The sequence below is a fragment of the Eptatretus burgeri genome, unplaced genomic scaffold (genome assembly GCF_056783735.1).
Source record: "Eptatretus burgeri isolate ZD-2024b unplaced genomic scaffold, Ebu_testis_v1 Ebu_testis_scaffold_3155, whole genome shotgun sequence".
Taxonomy (NCBI): Eukaryota; Metazoa; Chordata; class Myxini; order Myxiniformes; family Myxinidae; genus Eptatretus; species Eptatretus burgeri.
The window spans coordinates 255,001-279,924 of record NW_028225103.1 but is presented as its reverse complement, the minus strand read 5'-3'; the positions used below and the strand labels follow the sequence as shown (position 1 = coordinate 279,924).

At 44.7% G+C, this 24,924-nt stretch overlaps 1 protein-coding gene across 6 annotated transcripts in view; it reads right to left on the bottom strand.

The window, feature by feature from the left end:
- LOC147006721 (F-box/LRR-repeat protein 4-like) overlaps positions 1–24,924 on the bottom strand; it is a 33,351-nt gene that overhangs the window by 5,916 nt on the left and 2,511 nt on the right. For 5 of the 6 annotated variants that reach the window (XM_085868065.1, XM_085868061.1, XM_085868060.1 and 2 more), the window contains 8 exons: positions 22,698–23,076; positions 22,148–22,392; positions 16,257–16,470; positions 15,412–15,483; positions 14,680–14,814; positions 5,668–5,845; positions 4,993–5,137; positions 4,080–4,246 (listed from right to left, as the gene is read on the bottom strand). In XM_085868065.1, the coding sequence (XP_085724191.1) occupies positions 4,080–4,246; positions 4,993–5,137; positions 5,668–5,845; positions 14,680–14,814; positions 15,412–15,483; positions 16,257–16,470; positions 22,148–22,392; positions 22,698–23,076 (1,535 nt within the window). Of the gene's footprint in view, positions 1–4,079; positions 4,247–4,992; positions 5,138–5,667; positions 5,846–14,679; positions 14,815–15,411; positions 15,484–16,256; positions 16,471–22,147; positions 22,393–22,697; positions 23,077–24,924 lie in introns of those variants that run through there. The other variant, XM_085868064.1, reaches the window with a different exon arrangement.

Below are 24,924 nucleotides of genomic sequence, written 5' to 3'. Positions count from 1 at the left end.
TCTGTTGCTCTCCAACTTTACTCGGAGTATGTTTCTGATTGTGCCTGTCTTAGTATAAGTAAACAGTGTAAGTTCGTTATATCAGTAGAAGTCTAAACTGTATCCTTTGTTGTGTCTTTGTAAATATTTGCCCTCCCTTGTTATCAAGGAAAAAATACATTCAATGTCATCGCCCCCGTTGCGTGAGTAATTTTGCTGTCGGAGTTGAAGGACGAGTCCATATTTATTTGCAACAAAAATGGCTGCCAGTCTCCCAATCGGACGTCTTTGATCAGATTGCAGAATAAAGTTTGGTACAAGTGTATTCCATTGTGTGTTCTTGTTATGGTAAGTTTGAACAAAATCAAATCATGCTTATCCGAGAAATGGTTGGAGTTAAGTTTAAGTAACGAAATGGCTGCCAGTCGGCCATCTTGGATATAATCTTGAAACAAAATGACGAGCACATGTAATCCATCATTCATTATCTGTGTACCAAGGTTGAATAAGATTTGAAAATGCATGTCCGAGAAACGGTCGAGGACGTGTTCAACATCGATCGGATCATGACCAACTAAAATGGCCGCCAGTCGGCCATCTTAGATCTGATATCGAAAAAAATAAATAACCTGCGTTTGTAATTCATCATTCATTGTCTATGTACAAACAATGCATGTTCGAGAAATGGTGAAGGACATTTTCGATCCAGGGTTTTATTGACTAAGATGGCCGACTCACATCCTCCTCCTCTCTCTCCCTTCCGTCCCTCTTTTCTTTTCTCCTCCTGCCTCTTCTCCCCCCCCCCGCCTTTCTCTCCCCACCCTTGCTCTCCCCCTCCCTCCCCTTTTTCCCCAACTTAATGTTTCCCTCAGTGAAGTGACAAGTTGTATTTGCTCGTATATAAATATCATGAGCAAGGATGAAGAAGAAGAAGAAGACGTGATCTGACTGACGAGCAGAAGGAAGATCACCTCAGGCTAATGATGGAGTGAATGGAACAGAATGTTCGTGAAGAACAACATGACGTCATTTCATTAAATACGTCAGCGAAGCGGCGACTACTTTTGCTGGAACATCCGATATTTAGATTTCCAACCCTGAAGAAACCCCGGTCCTTACCCTGAGGAACGACGTTGACGCCATCCTCCAATTCGGTTCATTATTATGTCTTGAAGGGAAAAAAAATTACCTGTGTATGTAATCCATCATTCATGGTCTGTGTAACTGAGGTGATGTTCAACGACCTGGAAGGTTCAGGTGAAGGGAGCAAAGACTTGCACGTTGTGAGGCCTCCACTCCTCCTGTATCAAGGCCGACGATCTTTTCGAGCAAAACCCGTAACCAGGAACACGTGATGAGAAGTCCGTCGCCGTTGACTCCGCCCCCAACGTACGGAAATGGCGGCTTGTTCCGTTCGGATGACGTCATCACGTTCTCACGTGGTGTCACTCAAAAACCTTCATTAATCTCATCAGAACATTTTTCTCGTTAAATTCTTTCCTAGATCTACGAAAATCTAGATTTGCCACACTTCCAGTGTTAAATCGGTGTTGTGCTGATATGTGCAAAAAAATGAAACCGATGAACTGGCCAGCTGGCCCATCGTGCCTGTGTGACATTTCACACTTACACTCTTTTAAATCCCACTCTTCCCTCCAGGTGTTTAAAACAGCTGTTCACCACCATCTCTGATCTTCTTCCATCCAAAATCACGATCTTTTCTACCCCCGTTAATCCACCCCAAACCCACCTCCTTCAAATTCCCTGCTTTCCTTCCTGAAAGTCCCTGTAATGTCCATCCTGTATACCCCATGTTCCCCACCCCCCATCCCTCTCTCTTCCACATATCTCCTCATGTCCCTCTTCCCCACTGTTTTTGTCCTCCCCTCTCCCACCGCTATTGTCTCCTGCTCCCCTTGTTGCACGTTCTTTGTGTTCGATCTCATATGAGCCTCGACATTGTTCACAAAAAAATTAATTTTCTGTGAAACTTCATCAGATTTAGTGAAATTGAGTTATCTTGAGTTGGGGTCCCACAAGACCCCAGTTGGTAAGATTCGGTTGTAAATATGTTGGTAGATGAGGGTCAAGTTAAGGTAAGAAACTGAATTCTCATCTTTCAAATGGAAAAGTAGAGTTTGACTTTGATACAATTAATAATTAATTTATATTGGTCCATAAATAACTATAATCAGATTAAATGACTAACTTACATTGAACGAGGAAGGTAATCAAAGATTCACGCTGAAACGATTGGGAAAAACAAACAATTTCATGGTTAACACCTGTACACCTGATCATAAGGACGAACAAAGAAAAAACCCTGACAGGTGAAGTGAAGAACTTCCTACAAGAGGAACAACAAACACAGTTGTAAGATTAAAGATATCCCAAAGTTTGAGAAACAAAATAGAATTCCAGTTCATGTTTACACTTTTAATAAATAAAGATGAATCGTGTGTGTATTTGTTTTAGTTTGTGTGTGTTTGTTTTTGTGTGTGTGTGTGTGTGTGTGTGTGTGTGTGTGTGTGTGTGTGTGTGTGTGTGTGTGTGTGTGTGTGTGTGTGTGTTTGTGTGTCTCCCTCCATTTTTGGAAGGGGTCATGTTTGATTGAGCAAGTTGTGAAGTTTTCTTGTTTTCACAGTTTCGTTCGAGGGTAGTTTTCAGGATCGTCACTGAACTTTCAACTGTAATTCGCTTGTCGTCGTATTCATAGCCCGGAATTATTTTTAAGGAGTCAGTGAAGGTTTTCTTTCTCATTCCTGAAGCTCCGACTATCACCGGTATAATTTCAGTTTTCTTCAGTTTCCAAGTCCTCTTGACCTTGTTTTTCAGATCCTGGTATTTGGTCATTTTCCTGATTTCTGTATCATTTAGTCCAAAGTCATAGGAACTGAAACGTCGATCAACAATGCAGACTTTTCCTTTTCGTGTTTGAGCACCATGTCCAGACACAATGCTTTGTTTGCAAAGTCAACACTTGGATGGGATCATCTTTTCAAACATGAGCATTATATGTTCATTTTCAAGGATCGGATGTGGTTTGTGTTTCCATGATTATTTTGGGGCAGGGAGATTGAAATGTTTATGGATGTAAAGGTGGATTACTCAACAGCTGCTGTCATGTATTTCTGTGTACAGCTGTCCTGACATGAGTATTTTACATCCTGAAAGGAGGTTACTGGTACTTCCTGTTTCCACCCCACAAAATCTGAACTTGTCCGACTGTCTCAATCCCACCATTTTTTAAGGTATTAGTGTGGTGTCCTTGATCTTGAGTATTGATGACTCGTTCTCCATCCCAACTAATTTGATCTCTTCTTCGCCGTCACAAAGAGCCTTCCTTGTCGATCCTTGTTCTATCAACCTCCTTTTTTTAATCTTCCTGCTCTTTTGTCATTCTCCCATTTGTCACACTGTATCTGCAGATATTTATATTATATAATTTCCCTTTGTTATTTTTTTTTTCAATCATTGGGGCTGTGTGTGTTTATGTTTCGTTTTCCTGTGTAGTACCTGTAATTTACACCTGTTCTCCTTCACCAATAGTACAGACTTTGCAGTGGAGGATGATTTCCTTCTCCTCTAAGCTCCAGCTTTGTTTATTTAATCTTCTCCCATTTGTCTGGTGCCGAGCCGCTGTTGGTTGGAGAACAGGCGACACCATTTTATCTTTGGTGTAGAGCTGTGTGAGTTAGTTTGTGGTTATTTAAGTGTGATAACCGATGAAACACTGCAGAACACAGAACACTTGTACGGTTTGTCCCCAATGTGAACTCGTTTATGTTCATTCAACCTTGATAAATGACGAAAAACCTCAGAACACACTGAACACTTGTTCTGATTCATTACCAAACTTGATGGTAATTTGTACATTGGGGGGGAATAACAAGTACCGGGTATTCTGTTGTTACATTCACTCTGTGGAGTTATATCAATTATTATTATTGTTACTTATAAACAATAAAACTATAACATGAAGAATGAGTTTGTGATTCAAACCTTCGTATCGAAGGAACGAAACATCGATAAACTCCGACTCGATCTTCCCTTTCACAACAGAATCTGAAACATATACAATGGAAGCGAACGTCACGTACCGGGTCCGGACTCCTTGTCCTCGGGTGAACCGACCATGGACCCGCGGTCTAAGGGAGAACCTCCCGGACCAACCGCGTTTCCTCCATCGGAGCCGGTCATGAATCCCGGGGTGTTCGCTTTGTGATCTTCACCGGAGAGTCCTCGGGTCATCCTGCACGGTCTGGTACTGTAAGTACAGTGTGGTAAAGGAAGGTAAGCTGTGGTACACCAGTCAATCACATGACAAACCAAAACAGACCAGGAAACACAAGAAAAGTTCTGGGGGTATTCGATCAGTCGATACCATATTTGTGCCTGGTGTTGGCTTTATGGCGAGAGTCGTGGGCTTGGGATCCTCGGGCCCTGAGTTCAAATCCCCTTGGCTGTTGAATTAATTCCAGGTGGGGTTGACTCAGCCTGTCATCCTTATTGTTATCCAGCCTTGTTAACAGAACATTACACGACGAAACCGATCGTGATGGCGGAACGTTATACATTTTGGACCTTTCCCAGGGAGGACCGAAAATCCTGCACGAACCTTGGACCATGGAGAAAATAAAACAAAGAGCGTTTGCATCTGTTGTCAGAATCTGCAGGGGTGAAAGGTGAAAGAGTAACACTCCAAAAAGGGTGTCGTGAGTTTGGTAACATTTATTGGCACAACATTTATCAATTTGAACTTTGGTGGATTATATTGATTAACAAAAAGTAATCCGTTACGTTGATTTCTCATGAACAAAAAAACTTCGTAAAACGTCACATTTAATAAACGTGTTGATAACACTACATTTGTCGCCGTGGTTCTAGTTAAGTTCAGCATTTGCAGGATCATCACCGACATGATACAATCGGTTTCTCATGCATGGATCAGAGTACTCCTCAGGTGTTTGCGACTCTGAACGGATCATGTGACCTCACTGGTAGCCAGTATACTTGATGTGGACGTGTGGAAAGCGATGTTCTAGTTCGTAGGCCATCTCCTCATCCACCGGGAAGCAGAAGGAAATGTCAAGGAAGCGCATATGCCGACAGGTATCAAGCAGGTGAAAAATCCCTCTTGAGGACACCATCGGAGCGCCTGCCACACGCACACAGATATAATTGCTCCAATGAATGACAAACAAGGGTGAAAATAGCTCATAGTCATCTGGAGCTTTGGTGTGCAGTTAACACAGTAACACACCACAGTACAAGAGCACTCAGTGGAACGCAATCATCCACCAGGACGATAAGGACGAAATGATTCGACTTTGGTGAAGATCTGGAACCGGATACGATAACTTTTGGAGTGGTTCTTCACCATTGAGAGAATGCTGGTCAAAACCGATATCTCAAAACGTTATATGGACGGATTTGGATGAAACGTGGTGGATGAGTTGTGTCAGTGACAAGAACAAGCCGATTAGATTTTGGTTCAGGTCCCAATGAAGATCCAGCCTATCAGTGGACGATAAAACGTAAACTGTTCTGCCTGGAGGAGGTACACACTCTACCTCGTGCCGTTCTCATTTCTAATTGCTATTTATATTTTCCTTCCACATCGAGCAACCTCTGTGACCCTCTTGGATTCATCCACATCAATTCCCATAATCCCCTCAATTACCGTACCCAGTATGTCCAGCTGCTCCAGTAAAGGGCAGTGATTGGCGAGCGATTCAAGGTCAGCGTCGCTGACGAAGTGGTGAGCCGTTAACACCAGTCGGCGCAGTCCGGGCAGCTCTCGCACCATCTCAATGAGAACACCACTTTCTGTCTGCACATTGATACAGCAGCCAAGGTCCAGGTCCTGTGTGGAACAATGAAATCAACATAAGTATTGTGTGCAGTTTTTTTATTCCCAATTATTCAAGTCCTGTATTGTACAATCCGAGAGGCATTAAAGCCACTCAAGTGTTTCCGAAAAAATATAACTTGACAAAATAACAAGCCCAACAAAACCATTCAGTATTCTAAGTTATCGAGACACTGGAAGGAATAAAGGGGATTTAAAACGATGAGGAAAGGGGAGGGAAGGGGGTGTCATGAGAGGAGGAGAGTTGGTTGTTGAAATTCACATGATAAATGCTGTGTAAACGAGAAGGGCACTCGGTGGAGAGCATACCTCCACTATGCTGATCAGTGTACGTCTTCTATCCCACTGATAGGCAGGATATGGATTCGGACATAAACTAAAATTAATCGGCTTGTTCTTGTAAAACAACAAACTCATCCACCAAGTTTTTTTCCGAATCCGAACATAACTTTTTGAGATATCCTGCTTTATGCCGCTTCAGTCCAGATCTCTCAATGGTGAAGAATCACTCAAAAAACTTCTCGGATCCAGAACCGGATGTAGATCTTCACCAAAATCTAATCATTTTGTCGTGTGTCAAATATCCAAGCTCTCCACCAAATTTTATCATTTTTATCAAACTATATTTCTCATGGCGAGTTTGTCCCAAGAACTGCCACTCATAACTGCGAGCATTCGTTTCTACGTGGACGCTTAAAAAATGTGAGCCTTGAGGAATGAAGTTTGATCAGTATGACGTCATAGTTCACGATGTTTGCTGGCCATATTTGATGGAAGGAAAACGCTTAAAAATGTATTTGTCTGGAACAACTTTACTCATTGAAGCAAAACTTGAAATATATCCACTACCCACGTGGAAAAAGGTTTGATCACAATGACATTAAAGGTTACATGGTTTGCCAGCGATATTGGATTGAAGGAAAACGTTTCAAAATCATTTTCTCTGAAACCACTTGACCGATGACATTTTAGTTATCAAACTTTTATCATGTCGTCGGTACTCAATGATGCATGTAAAGTTTTGCATCAGTTGGTTCAGTGGTTTCACAGAGGAAGATTTTTAAACCTTTTAACTTCAATACAATATCGCTGCACCAACACGTGACCTGAGACGTTTTTGCTCTCAAGCCTTACCTGTCATGATTCGTCGATCATATTGCTACGAATTTCAGAATCCGGTCTGATGAATGCATCCACACATCTAGGTCCTCAGATAGTTATTTCCTAAAATGCATGTTCAGATTAGCCCCATCCCCATGTCTAATGGGATTTTAAATGTGATGCGTTGAGAAGGGTAAAGAATAGATCCCCTCTCTTGTGGGAAGCTTTTTACTTTACGACAGACACGTTCGCACACATTTCTTTTGCGAGTTCTGCCGCCTACCTTTTTTGAGATCACACGGGTCATCATGGTAACCGTGCGCAAGTGGGGCGAGGTGAGCTTGGGGCGGACTCTGCGCCTGCCGAGACGGGCCGCATATTTCAACAAGCTCGAAAGAGCTAAGATCCTCGTCCTCTTAATGATGACGTCATAAAAACGAATATGAAGTTATTGTGATGTATCAGGTTTGCGATAAATTACCTGTGCTAATGCCCGGCTTGATTTCCGCAAACAAAATTCAAACACCTTGCCTCGTTTCGGAGATAATGGCATAGGCGATTTCCATTAGCGGCGATATTATGACGTCAACTTTTTTTCTGGGAAGAATTTCCAAAATCGGAGATGGTTACTGCCCACGCGTGGGCTTTCTACATATGCATGGCAAGTTTCACGAAGATCCGATGAAAACTCTGGGTTGTGAAACAACTAGGAAGAATTTCCAAAATCGGAGATAGTTACTGCCCGCGCGTGGGCTTTCTACATATGCATGGCAAGTTTCACGAAGATCCGATGAAAACTCTGGGTTGTGAAACAACTAGGAAGAATTTCCAAAATCGGAGATAGTTACTGCCTGCGCGTGGGCTTTCTACATATGCATGGCAAGTTTCACGATGATCCGATGAAAACTCTGGGTTGTGAAACAAAAAATGTCCAAAAATAGGAATGACGTCATAAAAATTGACATGACGTCATAGTGATGTATCACATGTGCGGTGATTCATCTCCACGAATGCCCTGTTCGATTCCCGCAAACAGAATTTAAAAAGCTTGCCTTGTTTCGGAGATAATTTTTTTGGCGATTTCCATTAGCGAAGATATTTTGACGTCATAACTTTTTTTTCTCGTCGGAATTTTCAAAATCGGAGATGGTTACTGTCTGCGCGGGGTATTTTTACATCTATATGCCAAGTTTCAGGAAGTTTCGATGAAAACAATAGTCTGTGAAACAAATGAAACAAAAAACAAAAAATGTCAAAAAATAGGAATGACGTCATAAAAATTGATATGACGTCATAGTGATGTATCATATGTGCGGTAATTCATCTCTGCTAATGCCCTGTTCGATTCCCACAAACAGAATTCAATAAGCTTGCCTAGTTTCGGAGATAATTTTTTAGACGATTTCCATTAGCGGAGATATTTTGACGCCATAACTTTTTTCTCGGAGGAATTTTTAAAATCGGAGATGGTTATTGTCTGCACAGGGTATTTTTACATATATATGCCAAATTTCAGGAAGTTTCGATGAAAACTGTAGGCTGTGAAACAAAAAAGTCCACAAGAACAACAATGTGAGTAAGACTTAGAGATCCTCCACGAGGATCTAAAAATAATTGGAGGTCCGTTCTGATACTTTATCTCTTTGCTGTTGACTCCACCCTCTGCCGAACCACCTGTCATCCCTCAGATCGGACGTTTGCCCCCCCCCCACCGGCCCCGATATACTTTCTCAGCAATCCTCTGGAAGAAGTCCTTTCATTCAAGCTTCTGGGTCTCACTATCTGCCATGATCTTTCCTGGGAAAGCCACATTTCAAACCTGCCCTCCAATGCCGGTTGCCGACAGGACATCCTCCGTCGTTCAAAGTCCTTCCTCCGCCCAGGTGAGCTCCTGACTACATACTGTTCCGGATCTGGAAACCATTTGCATTCAACATACAGATGTCCCAAAAGTCAGTTATGTCGTTAAGTTTGTGTGTAGTCAGATCCCTTTCCTTTTGTCTCGTGGGAAAATCAAAGGCGTGCGTTGCGATTTATTTTTAGTTGGGTTATTAAATCTTTACATCCAACGAACCCTCCAACGAACAACCAACAACCATTCCATTCCCCATCATGATCCACTACCCACCCGATGTCTACAAGTACTCTGACTTGCCAAGGCAGGGTCTTGCAGCCGTTCCTTGCCACTTCCACCAACATTCCTTCCACAAACGTTGTAACTCTTGCACGACGGCCTGTGCAACATTGATACTGTTACTCGTCAAGTATGAACCCGCGTGGAAGACTGGCTGGGGTTTCCCGGCAAGGGCCGTTGCAGCGTTGATACTGTTACTCATCGAGTGTGGGCCGCGTGGAGCAGTGGCTGGGGTTTCCCGGCAGGGGCCAAGGCCCCGTCCCGGAAAGGTGGGCTGTAGGAGCTGTCCAATCAGAGGCGGACTGTGAGGTGTGTTCACCAAGGCCCTCCCCACTGAGGGAGGTCCATAAATTCCTGAGCACTCTCTGAGGCAGGTGGTCTTTTTGGGGTCTTGGAGGGTCTTTTTGAGGTTTTGGAGAGTCTTTTAGAAGTTCCTTTGAAGAGTTTTTGGTGGGTGTCGTGGCGGCGAACGTGTCTCTGCTGGCCCTCTACGAGGGACCCCCTCCGTGGACTCTGGCCATTCACCACTCGAGCTCCGGCACGAACCTCGAGTCCCACAAGTGCGACTGGGGACCAAGCCAGCAACCATTGTCAGGTGCCGCATCGCGGAGCACGCCCTTCTTCTAACGGTCAGGTACACCACCAAACTCTGCCCCCCAGCTTGTCTCTCTCCACAACTGCGAGGGTCCAATAAAGACTCTGGGTTTCTTTTCATTCTGTGTGTGTGTTTCTGCGTGTGGGCCCGTCTTTAAGTAGAACTGAATAAGTGTTTTTGGATCATTGTGAATACTTCTTGCATATTCGTGTTAAGTCTTACTCTGTGTCTTCATTTACTGGAAACAAAACTTGTTAGAAATGTTCCCAGTCCACTTCCGTCCCTTCTTCAATTGGTCCAGCATGGTTCGGATCTGAGTTTCGGTGGGGTTTTATCCCCGTTAATCCGTTCATTCCAGCCGGCACGACTTTGGCAGTTTCCGCTCGGCTGCACCCGAACCGGAGTTGGTAGTCGGTAGTTGGAACTCCACCGCAGTCGGTAAAGTGACCCGGTTCGAGCAAGACGTGCCGAGGGCGTGATTCCCTCGGTCGTCGAAATAGCGTAGTGAATTAGGTAAATTGGTTATCGACAAATCGACCCGAGCTACGCGTTTGAGAAATTGGCGACCACGGTCGGTTAAACGACCCGCCGGCTCGCGGAGTGATCCGAGCAACGGCCTACAATTCCGGGGAGTTTGCTGGGAGATGACGCAAGCTTTCCACACCTAATGGACGTTCTCACCACCGACCCCCGGCCCACAACAATACAAAGCTTTCTTCAGCAGCCTGATGGAGTACTGCTCTCCTCTCTGGGCTGGTGCTCCTGCCTCTCACCATTCTCAGCTTCGCGCTGTGGAAACCAAGGCATTTAGGATCATTGCTATCTCCCGCGGTGAGGCTGAGTCTTTGGGCCTCTCACTCTCTCACCGCAGGCAGCTCGGTGGTCTTGCTGTCATCTCCCGTCTCCTCTCCGGTCTGCAGGTTTGTTTGACAGCCATATTTCACACAAAATCACACCTTATCTGATCAATGCAAAACTTTATATATGTGCGATCGATTTCTCAATTTGAGGCTGGTTTGAAAGTTATGATGTCAAAGGTCACGTGGTCAGTCAGTCATTTTAAATTGAAAAAATCAAATCCTTAAACAATCTTCTTCTCCGAAACCGCCGTACAGATTGACGCAAAACTCCACATATATTGTTGCGGCCACGGGTACCGAGACACCAGCTTGTCACTCAGGGGGATTAATCTCCGGTTGTCCTCGGAAGAGCCGGACCTGGGGCCACCGCTCACAATTAACGTTGTGGTACGATGGGTTGTTTTATAACCACAAACGCCACCCAGGTAGCCACGAGTTCCAGTGTTCACCGTCTAATTATTCCGTTTAACTTGAGGTCACCTGGTTACCTGAGCGGGGAGCGTGCCCTCGGCACAGCACCAATGTTATCTCGATTAGATTTTAATTAGGGCGGCAGAGCGTTTCAACCGCTGGTGCGTGTCGACGATTTTTGGTCAAATCTGTGGTAATTACCTCCCAGCCTATCGAGGTTCGGACAATGCCAGACCGATCGAAGGAAAGGACAAACACGGACAGGTTTGAAGTCAATAAATAATTTATTAATAATAAAATAAATCAATGAAAATAACTTTTTATTTTATGAGGTAAATAAATGAATAAATTTTAAAGCAAAATCAATCAAAATGCCAGGAAAGAGACAAAGAGCAGATGCTTATCGGGGGTTGACTTACTTACAGCTAAACAAAGACAAGGGTACCCAGCAGATCATTCATGGTGGGGGGGGTGGGGGGGAGAAGAGTCGTCTCGTTCAACAGAGAGAAGTTGTCCATGTGTGCGTGCGTGTCACATCCGTCGCCAGCACCCAGCCTTGCCGTGCACCCTCTCGCGAACAGCCTTGAACGCCAGTTGACATCTGGGAGGGCACCGATATCGTCTGCCGTGGGTTTAGACCCTGGTGCGGCGACACAGGCAGCTCCTCACGTTTCACGAAACTGGTGACGTCCATTGACCCACACGGTCTGTCGGTGACTGACCCGCGCCTCACACATCGGTGACTGACCAGCCCCTCACACGTTGGTGACCGACCCGTTCCTCACTCGTTGGTGACCGACCCGTGCCTCACTCGTCGGTGACTGACCCAAGCCTCACACATCGGTGACTGACCAGCGCCTCACACGTTGGTGACCGACCCGTGCCTCACTCATTGTCGGCGCTGCTCACACCCACACGCACACCACACGCTCGCTTGCTCGCTTCTCTTCTCCTTTTTTGCGCGCTTACACCAGCTTCTTGCTCGCTTCTCGCGCTTACTTCTCGCTTGCTTACACCAGATTCTTGCTCGCTTCTCTTCTCCTTTTCCTCTCTGGATTTCTTTCTCGTTCTCTTCTCCCTCTTACTTCTCTCTCTTTCGTCTCTCTCATATATCATCCTTTTACTGTACTTAGAACAGGATTTACAATCTAATTTATATTTTGATTGTATATCCTGGTCATCTTGGTGGCCATCTTGGATTCTGCAAAAGCCAAGGCAGTGACAAGTGGCCACCCACCCTAAACTTGATCCAGACACCAATATCTATCAAAATAAGCCAAAAAACGATTGTTACAAAACATTGCAAGGTTCACTGGAAATATGCTGCTCTGCCACCGGACAAAAGAGAATTTTCCAGAGAATCTGAGAGATCGTTGATGACAAGCAGAAAAAGAACAGGGCCCAGAACGCTGCCTTGAGGAACTCCAGCCTGGACAGGAAGAGGAGAGGAGAGAACTCCACTTCGGGCCACACGTTGGCTGCGACAGGAGAGGAAGTCTGCGAGCCATGAGTGAAGATGGCCTTGGATACCATAGGAAGAGAGTTTGGTGAGCAGGGCAGGGTGCCAGACCGTGTCAAAAGCATGCAATGTGTCTCGGGATATGGCTCTGATTTCATGTCCGGCATTGAAGACCTCCATCCATTGTTGGGAGAGCAAAAGCAGCATATTCAGGGAAGAGTGACTTGGTCTGAAACCAAACTGATGATCGGAAATCAAGCCATTGGAGAAGAGGAAGGATTTAATGTCTGAAGCAATGATGGATTCCATGATGGACAGCTTGCTGATGATTGGGAGAAGGCTGATTGGTCTGCAGTTGCAGGGATCGATTTTTGCACCATTTTTGTGAAGAGCGGTAATGCTTGCTGATTTCCAAGCAGATGGCAAATTGCCTTGAGCAAATGAGAGGGTGAATAGAACAGAGAGAGGGTGAGCAAGAGCAGAAGACAGGTTTTTAGGACACGTGGGCTGATGCCGTCTGGAACGTTTGCAGAATCTGAGTCGAGGTTTAACAGCAAACTCTCCATCTTGTCAGGAGAAAAGAACACAGAGTCCAGGGACAGGTTGGTGCAACTGGGAAAGGTGGGTACAGAAAGTGATGGGTTTTTGGCACAGGATTTTCATGCAACCACCGAGTTTAGGCATTCAGCCTTCTCACACGCGGTGTCAGCTGTGCCGCCATTTGAGGTAAGGGAGGGGATGGAGTGGGAACATACACCAGAAACAGTTTTGATTCGATGCCACCAGGATTTGGAGGAGGGAGAGAGGTTTGAGAGCTCAGCCTTGAGATTAGAAAGGTGTTGTTTTCTGGCTCTCCTGAGGGTAGACACACACTTGTACCGAGTTTGATGGAAGGAACTGAGATTACCCTCAGTTGGTGAGCCTTCCATGAGGCAAAGGCAAGTTGTTTCAGGACAACTGTCTCGCCAAAAGAGAAAGTGAACCATGGGCGGAAGGAAGGGTCGGACAACTGAAGACGAGAGGGGGAAAATCTGTGCATGAGGGAGAGCAAGTTTCTTTGAAAGAATTCCCAGGACGAGTTGATGTTGGAGAAAGTAGCGATGCGAGACCAGTCTCGAAGTTTGATGACTGCTTGGAGACCCTGCCCATCAGCCTGAGAGAAATGCCAGACTCGATGGCACTGAGTTGGTTTTCTGATAACAGCCAGAGAGATGTCCACTTTGACAAGCACGTCGTCAGAAGAACCGATTGGAACGGAGGAAGAACAGCAGATATTTTCAGGGAAATTTGTCAAAATCAGATCCAGAAGAGATGGAGTACCATTGGTTGAGATAGGGGTCGGGAAGTTGACCAATTGTGTCAGTCCCAATGAGTCGCAGAAGTTTTTTGCTAAAGTTCCATGACAGGTGAGAGAGGTACCTACACCCAGCCAACTGGAATGATGACAATTGAAGTCGCCACATATGAAGAAGAGAGAGTTTGGATGAGAAGATAGAAGTTGGTCCATGTTTTCGGATCGCCAGGTGCAGATGGAGTCATCACTGTTTGGTGGATGGTACAGTACACATAAAACATGAGGTGGGAGTGGAGGGGAAGCCGTAGTCAGAGGTATTCATGGGGGTGTGAGGGAGAGAGTGCAGTGCAGGGAGAGTGAAGAATGGAGTCTTTGATGAAGAGAACAACTCCTACACCAGGATGAGGCTCAGGTCTGTCACACTGCAAGATGGAGGAAACAGGGAGAGATATGAGGGAGTCAGAGACATCTTGAAGGAGGAAAGTTTCTGTTTGACAGATGATGTCTGGTTTGTCAGTGGCAACCTGGATGGAAAGATCTGTCAGGTTTGAGCGAAGGCCCCGGATATTTGAGTTCCACAGTGTTAATGAAGAGGGAGGGGACGAGGGTTTGGGTGCAGGGGAGGGGAGGGGGGAGGTTAGGACAAGGGAGGAGGGGTGGTAAGGAGAGTTGTTGAAAGTGCAGGGAATTACAGAAGAGCTCGGGGAGAGGGCCGGATGAGGAGGAGAAAAGGCTCTGTGGTACTGGGTTGAGATAAAGTGGGGAGTAATGTGAGAGGGGGCAGAAGGGGCAATATTGTAAGTAAATGCGACTGATATCATTTTGAAACACAACTTGCTATTGCTGCAGGTGCTGCACAGAAAATGTACATTCTTTACGACATAAGGTGAAAGCAGACAACAATGTTCCTGTTTCAATGGAGAGAAAAAAAAACTTCAAAAGTATTGTGTCCGTGTTTCTGTTCGGCCATGTACCTCAATGTTCTTACAATGGGATGCCAGGTGTTTCAATTCGACCTCCGTCAGCTCGATGGATCTGCACATATCGAGCGAGCGAAGTTGTTGGCAGTTTGAGGCCAGACTGAGTAAGACCGTGTTCGGAAGTAGCACCTGAGGTTGGAAAGATGAGGAACATGCATCGTGACACCCATTGCAGCAGGGGAAGGAAATGCTTCTGTGAATCCCATAACACACGGGACATTCAAACTCAAACAAATCTCCAACAAATATATCATCGGCGGCAGTGTCCGACAAACGTAGTCATCGTCTCCTTTCTTATTTCAGGCACGAGCTTTGATTAAAATTTAATTCCTTCATTATCCCGAAGCTTTTTGAAAAAACAGGCGGGAATTGTAATCGGCTCTGTCTGTCTGTCCGTCCGTCCATCACACTATCTCCTCCTAAACAGATGGGCAGAAATTCACCAAACTTGGTAGTTGTGATCACCATATGGCAAGAATGTACAAGAACAATCATTTTTCACCATGCCCCCTGGGGCGGGGTCAACAACCAAAAATGTAAATTTTAACATGTTTAATCATAACCAAACATGGACTGTGTTGATATTTATGTGCCGAGGAAACAAAATATCAAAAAATAAGATAAACTCATCCCAAGCTGGAAGTAAATCAGTTTCTCTTCACAATCATAAGGGACTGTCGTTTGACTGTAAATCACCTCTGCGGTGGAACAAAGAGGTGCACGTACCTCAGAACAGTCTCCGAGGTTGAGATGCCTCAACTCCTTGCACTTGGAAATGATCGACAAGAGACTCTCCGTCTGAAACAAGATGGGAGTACGATGTCATCCTTTAACACTGGTAAAATAATCCCCTTCCCATCCACAGAGCACAATGATCGAGATGAAAGACTCAATTCGTTAGCTTATTCCATAATTCAACTCTTCGTGTCGTTTGAAGATCTAAGAACCAGCCTGAGGATATAAAAACCATTGTGGAACCGTGCCAGCAGGGGGAAATGCATCATGGAGGTGACGTTAAGCTGGCAATCTCCTTTGTAAAGTCATGGAGATTCAAAAAAATCTCACAGGCAGTAGACCATGTAGAATAGTAGATTAAAGAAGGGGACTACCAAGGCCACATCGGTCTTGCCCAGTTCAATGGGCTATGGAAGCAAAGTAAATGGGAAATGTATGAAATTCCCACTTCATATGGTCCTCTCGATACCAACATTGCCACGAGATAAAATTAAGACTTACTTACAACTAGCATAACCCGCGCTCTGCGTGATATGTTAGGGTGGGTGTGTTTGAGAAAGGAACTGATGCAGAGTATCAGTAGTAATTTTACTTTAATGCAGTAAGTGGAATACGATTTCACTGTTTCAAAACCATTTTATTTACTTTTTTTTTGCACCATGCACCTCATATGGTCTTTGAGATAATGTAAGCCGAATATCACGAAACTCGAGCGCAGAACAAAGTCGAAGATAACGCGACACGAAACCACAAACTCGGAATCAATATATAAGATGGTTTTATAAATGACAAAATTGCGAGAAACTAAAGGAACATAAGCGACGTGAACAGCTTACCTTGATACGCGTTCGGCACAGGACGAGGCGTTGTAGCCTCTTCAAGGACGAGAGCTGCTTGAATTCTCCAGGTGGTATTCCGTCACATGACGACAGGTCCAGGTCACGAAGGTTTGGGCAGTGTTTGATGACAGATTCCAAGGATTTGTTTGTGATCCAATGGCAGTTTGCCAGCTCCAGGTGCAGTAGGTGCTCAGACCACTCACCCAGGAGACTGAAAAAGTACCGCAGTTAGACCTTGGGATGGTGTTTTAAACAAAGCAGTGAGAGAGAAGATGAACTTCAAAACCAAAACCAATCTTGGCCCTATGTTTTTTTTGTAGTTTGGCTGTGGCTCAATTAAGCCTGATGATTGATTTAAACTTCACAAACAAAGGCTTTTATCCAATGAAATAAATATGTTCGCGAAAACCGAGATGAGAGACAACGACTGATTTCATCCGAAACATGATTATTACATTCGTCTGTTAGTTTGTGTCTGTGATTCGGTATTAATTATTTCCATATATGGGTGTTAATTGATTGAAGCTTGTGTGATTGTAAATACTCGCAGATTCCCGTCTTCGAGGGGTATGGCAGACAGGACAGATCACAATACTCGGTTATCGTAGTTTCTTTGGATGTTTTGCACCGCATTCAACAGCTCAATTCATATTGGTGGCGTGTCGGGGTGCCCATGGTGGCGTTTGAGACCGGTCGCTTTAGAATGTTCGCTTTGACACATTGTGCCGGATGAGTAACACGAACGATTTGACATATTGATCGTTTCTATATAACCTCCATCAACAGATTAACAACATGGCAGGATAAAAGTCGGAAATGCTGAGTTGAACAAACGTGCTGAACTCATGGACTTAGTTCCGTAAAGCACGTCGTCTGGGACCCGGCCGTCGGTTTGCCGCCGAACGCTGCTGATTGTGACGTCATCGATTCTGTTGTGGAAGTTATTACCTAACGTTTTATTTGGTCCTGTATTTACTTTTAATCAACCGTTTAACCGACTCGATGCAAATCCTGTTATTGAAATGACAGACACTGATCAATTCACTTGCCGCAACGTGAAAGTACATTACATCAGATAGTTTTATTATACTTGGTACTTGGCCATGCCATGGAGTACAAGCCACTGAGATGGTATACATCCTCAAGTGCTTGCACTCTCTTGGAGTACAATCCAGGTCACTTTGTTCCATAGCAAGACATTCCTTTTATCAACATTTAGGGAAAAAAAATCTTGGCTAAAGGGAAGAAACACTGACAGTCAATTCGACTTATAGCATAAAAATTAAATTTATAAAACACCAGCACAATTACAATTTAGAGTACATTAATATTGGCTGCTCCGAGAGCACCCTTATTCTGGACATTTCCATCTGTCTGTCTGTCTGCGAAACTTTGGTCAAGCCAAGGGGCGAAACCACTCAACCGATTCCAATGAAATTTGGTAGGTGGGACCAATATTTCTGCGAATCGTGTGCTTTCGAATATGGGACCCCAGGCCCTAGCAACAGTATAGCAACGGCCCTTTAAAGTGGTCAAAAAATCGAAAAAAATCAAAAAAAAATCGAAAAATCGAAGCTTACAGTTCTGTGCGCAATCGATCGAGCTCCCTTCATGCCAATTTGCAGCCCTAACAAAAAATATTTGTTGGAGGAGATAGGTTTTGGGCGAGTACATGTCGAACATTTCAGAAACGGTTTCAGAGTCTCTTTGGAAACATGCCTGAAATTTCACAAGGCGGGTTTCTGGGCACAAACGAAGAGGGCTGTGATAATCATATTTATTGTGCTAAATTGAATGATAGCATGTACATGAATATCGGCAAGTCGCGTCGGCCAGCTTTCCGAGCAGCCATGTCGCCCACCACATAATACATGTCACCAACCACATAACAAATACATGGAACACATGTGAAGATTTCGGAAGCATGAACAGAATATGTTTGGAGAAAAGTGTGTTCGAAGTTCCAGGCTTCTGCCCATTTTATTATGAGTCCCATGAACATGCATATAAGGTCCATGAGGACATAATTGATACAGCTCTGTAATCTTATTGCTCCTTAAACGAATAGCTAACAACACACTTACGCTTTTAAATAATGTGAAGAAATAAAGTCTATTGCAAAGCATTGTAATTAACGAAAGCCGTTTTGTCACCATATTTGTGTTGGGATTCGCACCTTTTTTAAAGCTTTTTGTTTCTTCCCGATTCAATTCACTCACTTGCAGTTAAATAAAATATATTCCTGCTTGCTGTTCCAAAGGAACATTGTGTAAAGAGATAAGGAATGTGGTCGACCTTGAATGATCCACAGGAACATTGTGTTAGTGGATCTGGGAGTCACTTCACGTCCTCCTTATCTTGCTTAATACACAGGTGTTGAAAGGACATATGCGGATATGCCAGTTGGTAAACAGCTGGTCCTGGGATGAAAGGAAGGACGATTATGTGATGGAAATTGTTGGAGATAAAACCGTGTATATATACGAGGGAGTGACTCGACCATTCGGGCAGAGCACTCTCCGGGTTACCTCAATTGCTAATTGGTGTTCCTGGTGTTTCCTGCTCTCCGTGCCACCGCATGTATTGATGGAAAATAAACCATTTTCTCTCAAGTGCATCGACGTCTTCATGCCTCAGTAAAGGGTGATCGACGCCTCGACATATGGTGTTGTTCACCATGAAGGATCATGGGTAAAATGATCTCACCCAGAGTTTAGGCAACGTCCTTGAAAAGAGGAGGCAGCCCACACATTTGCATTAGCACGACAGCAACATATACTGCCCGAAGGATGAGGGAGCTCCTTGTCCTGTGAATCGAACTGCTCGCTTGCAATCAAACCACAATTGAGTGGGAGATGAATTCCCATGCTTGCACATGGAGACGGTGTTCCCATGCTTGCACACAAACCATTTCTGGTGTTCTGCGAATTAAAAAGATGAGGAATATTGAGTGATGCAAAGTTTTGTGAAGATAATATGTACTGTTGTTTGTCCGACCCATGCCCCCTCTTTCCCCCTTTCTATGCAAATAATTTTGCCTTAAAAAGCTCGGGTAGTGAACAGAACTCTGAGAGATGGAAGTTCACAACAGCTCATCTTGGTGTTGCTCTGTGAATTTGTTTCTTCCCGTGTTCACCTGAATAAATGGTTCAATTCTCATTGGGACTGGAGTTACAGGAGTGATTCCAATGGAGGTTCGAGTAATTCCACCACAAGACAATACCGGGCTTTGTCGCCTCTTCAAGGATGACAGCTGTCCCCAAGTTATCTGGGGGATAAAGATCCCGATTGAAGACACGCCTTCATTGAAAATCTTTGGTTGATATGCTGCACCCTCGATGTCGTAGAAATAATTTGACTAAAGGAGATATTTAAATTAATTATATTTTTCACATTCCACAAATGAGAATGATTTGATTACAATTATGATTGAATGTAAAAGGCACGGGTAGCAGGGTGTTTCACCATCTTTCTTCTTCCATTAAAATAAATGTCAGTGTGTGTGTGTGTGTGTGTGTGTGTGTGTGTGTGTGTGTGTGTGTGTGTTTGTCAATGTGTGTGTGTGTGTGTGTGTGTGTGTGTGTGTGTGTGTGTGTGTGTGTGTGTGTGTGAGTCAGTCAGTGTGTTTGTCAGTGTGTGTGTCCTGCATGACTTCAAAACCATGAAACCTACCCACCTGATACTTTGCATGCATACTAAGGGTACTCCAAGGGAGTGCATGGGTGATCATAGGGTGTTTAGTTTTAGTAAAACACCGCTTTTGCAAAGAATTAACAGACTCATATAATTACAAGCTGGAAGGCGGAGATGGGTAGTCGACTACCCAATAGAACCTGACGCGATGGACCCGTTCGATGGGGAATGACCTGAGGATTAAGCACAAGAAAATTCATGATTCCAGCTTCAAGGGTTAATGCTGCAGATTGTTTTTTTGTTAAAATACCCCCACATTTAGAGGTTTTTTGGCCGTTGCGAGGCAACGGAGGGGTCCATAGCAACGGTTCTTTCTCACACAACGAGGACATACCATGAACCTACCATACCAGTTTCATGTATATCTGACTCATGGTCTCTGAGATAAAACGAACTTCGTTTTTTTATTGTTTTCGACCAGGGTTCATTCAAAGTCTATCTTCTCCGACAGTTTTCATAGGATCCGGCTGGAAATTTTTGACAATATGGCTGAATGTACTGCCCACAGTCGCTCGTGGCCCGGTTTTTGATTTTCGAAAACATAATTTTTTTATGATTATTCAAAAATTTAAAAGTCCCGTTGCTCGGCAACGGTCATGTCCATAGCAACGGTTTTCCTTTGCACACAATGAGGTCATGGTATGAACCGACCAACCAAGTTTCATCGAAATCACCATTGTATTAACTGAAATCGCCATTTTAAATTCTGATAATAAGGGAAGAACAAATCTCAAAAACATTTTTCGACTCAATCGACTACCCAACAAATCTCAAAAAAAAAATTTGGGAATTTTTTTTTTCCACGAGATCGACTACCCAATATCCTTTATCAGGCACCTTCTCGGCCACCTCGCTCTCCCTCGCTGGGTCTTCATTCGCTATTTTTTTGGCCTGCTCAACAATGCCTTGACTTGCAACAGGCCGCAATGGTTTCTCAACAATAAAGTGATATTCTTTCACTTTCCTCACTCATATCATCGAATGCCTGATCATCATACCTGCAAATCACTGGGTACATTGTAATGCTTATAAACACCTGGAGACGCCAGCGTTCCTCGCTTTATTTCATTTCCGCAATGCCATAACCTCGATAATCTCTCAATCTGAGCCAATTTTTCAAAATTTAAACTCTGGAATTCAACTTATCAGCAGTGCAGGGATTCTCAGCAGCCGAAGACTGATACGAAAAAAGCAGCCGACCCTCAGATCAGCACTACTATCATTACTATCAGCAGCCGACTCCAAATACCCTGGGGTGGTTCCCAGGGTCAGGTCAAGGGAACAACCCACCTCCAAATCCAACCTCCTCCCCCTCCCCCAAAGGACAGAAGGGCCATTCAAAAATTAATTAAGCGAAATAAAAACAGCAGCAGCAACAATTCCGTAACACAATGACGTCCAGCACCGGAATTCCGTGACTTCAGCATGGGAAAAAATTTGAGAAAACTCGACTTTTGATGGGGTCATCCTGGATAAACTGAAGAGTGGTAAGTAAATTTAGATCCTGTAAGCACAATTGTAACTGGTAATTATGTCGACTAAGTTTGTTGGTGATCGGAGAAGCATTAAGAGACGAGACAGGAGAGGAAACTGATCAGAATGAAAGAGAAGTGGAGATGGTTCATCGAAACCCAGGCCGTCGATTACAAAGGCCTAAGTCACATTTGCCACGGCGTCCGTGGGGTCTCCAAAATCTGCGGCCACGAGCAATTCTACGGCGGCCGCAGTATTTCCATGGTCACACAATGTAGCAGTCACATGTTTTTATTTTTTGGGGAGCCGCACGGCGTATTTAGAAATTGTGGAGACCGAAAACGTGGGGTTGCCGTACGGTCTTTGATTTGATGTCGCACGGTGACCCTAAGGGGGCCCTGCGGCGGCCATAGAATTTTCAAGGCAGATGCAAGGACGCCTCAAGGTGCCCGCAAGGCACCTTTTTTTTACCAGTTTTTTTTTCGGCTTGTCGAATTGCTACGGCGAACGTAGAAATGAAAAAAGTTATAACTCCGCGTTATAATTCCACAGCGACCCCTACGGCCTGTAAAAGATAGCCAAACGGCGTATGGCCACCTTGAGGCCACCGCAGAAACTCTGCAGCAGCCGCACGTTTCTGTCAATTCAGAGGGCGGACGGCCGCCGTATCCTCGCCGTCGAGCAAATGTGACTTAGGCCTAAATTTGCATTCAATTACTCACTTTTTAAGGACCATAGGACTGAATCTTCCATCGTTTCCAGCCCATGAGAGACTGAGCGAGCGTGCATGGGTGAGACGAGGCTTCAAAGCTAGAAGGTCCTCCTCGCAGAGAGATGGCCAGAAAGGCTTGAGATCGAGGTGTTTGTACATGGAAGGGTTGTAGCAGCAGTCGCGCAGGGTACGGCTGCATTGAGCGAGGCGGCACAGCTCAGGGAGCGTCAGGTGAGATAAAATAATTTCGATAATCTGTCGTGGAAGTAAGGCAGCAAAAAAAACATCGATTTAATTATCAGTGCATCAACCTGACCAACTGTCACTTTTCAGATAGTCAAGGATGTCCATCAAATGATAAACCAGTAACTCTTAAAACAACACAGGTAACCACAAGTGAAGCCATCAAGGACTTCCAAACTCAGACTTGGACAGCCATTTCAATGTTGACACCATCCTCTGAAACCATTCTGAAGCCAAACAATGAGATGATGTGATGTGATCTGGAAAACCAAGTTTTAAAAGAAGAGAAGATGACGAGTTGGGGTTCCCATACTCACCTCGAAAGGTAAAAGGTCAAAATGTCCATTATTTGTGAAAGGGGGAAGCTTCTCTTCCTCTTCGTTCACCCTCCTTTCTTCCTCCATATGTTCAACCATACCTCGTCTCCTCCTTCTTTCCATCGTGTTTTGTTTCTGTTGAAGTCTTTCTGACTCAGCAAGATCTTCATTCTTGCTCATAATTCGTTGCATGATGTTCACCGGGATACCGTATAGAACCACAGCGACCAGTTCCATGTAGTAAGCGCTCAGGGAGCAACTGAACTCCAGACGGAGGACGTTCGTCGCAAAACCCGGTGGTTGTATCGGTGGGGAAAACGTGAATGGGTCGTTCGGTGGAAGATCGGTGTCCGTCGTGCCGGACCACAGCGTCCGCCACCTGCATCGTACATCACCGAAGTAAACCTCTTGAGGAGTGTCCTTTTGATTTTACCATGAAGTAGACATTGTGTATTAGGGTGTGGCTCATGTCGAACATCTCCAATGTGATACAAACGGATGTGTAAAAGGACAACACTCACATTATTAAATAAATTCACAAATAAATGAATGAAACTTGATGTTGCATTCAAAATTTACACAACGATCCCCCTTATGGGTGTGTGACAAGTAATGGCTTGAGGATGAAGATCTTACAGTACAATAGGGGGCTGACAAGATGGTCTCGACTCCAGAGGTACTGCACACTCACCTTCATGCAGCATAGCCTGGGTTTGAATCCCGACCCAGTTACAAACTGTCATCCTGATGTTTCACAGGCAAGGTGATTCATCAATGTGTGTGTCGTCCCTCGGATGGACGTTAAAGAGCCCATGGTGTCTTTCGTGAAGAGGAGGCGAGCTATTAACAACACCATGGTGAAGTTGGTGTCACTGCATCAGTGGCACAGCCGCACCCTCAGCCAATGACGCTACCCCGAAGCCCTGTGCTGCACACGGACAAAGAAGAACTACAATCGGGCAATTTTGGTGAAGAGGTTAACTTTACCACATCTCTATTACTCCCACACTGCAGTTGAGTGGCGAAACAACACACCACATACCACACCACACCACACCACATACCACACACCACATCCACCCTCCTGGTGTGAGAGCTAAACAACTCCTTCATTGTGTGATTGAAACAAGTGCAGATGGCAAGGACACCATTTGTTCTCATCCAACGAGACAGGTACATGTTGTTGTTGTTGATTTATATGCAGCCTCTGACTGCTGGTTGTATCATTTTCTGAACTGTGCCGCGAATGCAGTGCCCCTGTTACCAGTAACCTGGTGCTCATTTTTCCGACCTAAGACGGATGACAGGCTGAGTCAACCGAGCTGGTGTTATTTCAACCTGAGATCTTCAGCCAGCCACCTCAACCATGAAGCCAACACCAGGCTTTCTGGGTAAATCTCCATGTGAGATCCGGAAAAGCATTCAATCATTTGGATCTGTCGACCACGAAGTGGTCTTCAAATGGGATTTGTCAACCACAAAGTGGTCTTCAAATTGGAGAGCCTCAATTAACGGATTTCAGGGGGGATTGGGACGGTGAGGGGCAGAGTATTTAGGGATTGACAATCGGGAGTTGGAGGAAGGACGAGACATGTTAAAAACGTGCAGGTCGTGGACAAAACAATGGAAACACCAATGTAAAGTCACTTAAAAGGTCGTTGGGCCACCACGTGCGGCCAGTGCGGCCCATATGTTCCATGACATAGAGTCCAGCAAGGTCTGGCATTCTTCAGGAGGGATGTGGCACCATTCTTCCACGAGAGAGTCAATCAACTCACACCTCTTTGATGGAGGTGGAAAACGCTGTCTCAGACGTCGTTCCTCAATATCCCATCAATGCTCGATTGGGTTCAGATCTGGAGACTGAGAAGTCCATGACGTATGGATAACATCAGTGTCATGCTCATCACACCAGTGGGTGAACACACCTGCTCTGTGGATGGAGGAATTGTCATCCTGTCCGCATCTGCACCATCCTGCTAAAACACTTGCTCACGGTCCATTCCAATGATTATCCCATCAGGGATATGAGTCACCGTCCCCTCCTCCTTGACCTGAAACTTAACTCGATATTGCCAAATCCTGATCCAAAATACCCAGACCATTTCAGATATATCATGGTGGGGTCTTCACTTCAACATATGAAGCCAACCAATACTGCACATCATGATCAATAACACTCTCATTGTGGAGGATGGCCGTCACTACCCTCTCATGGTTAGAGAGG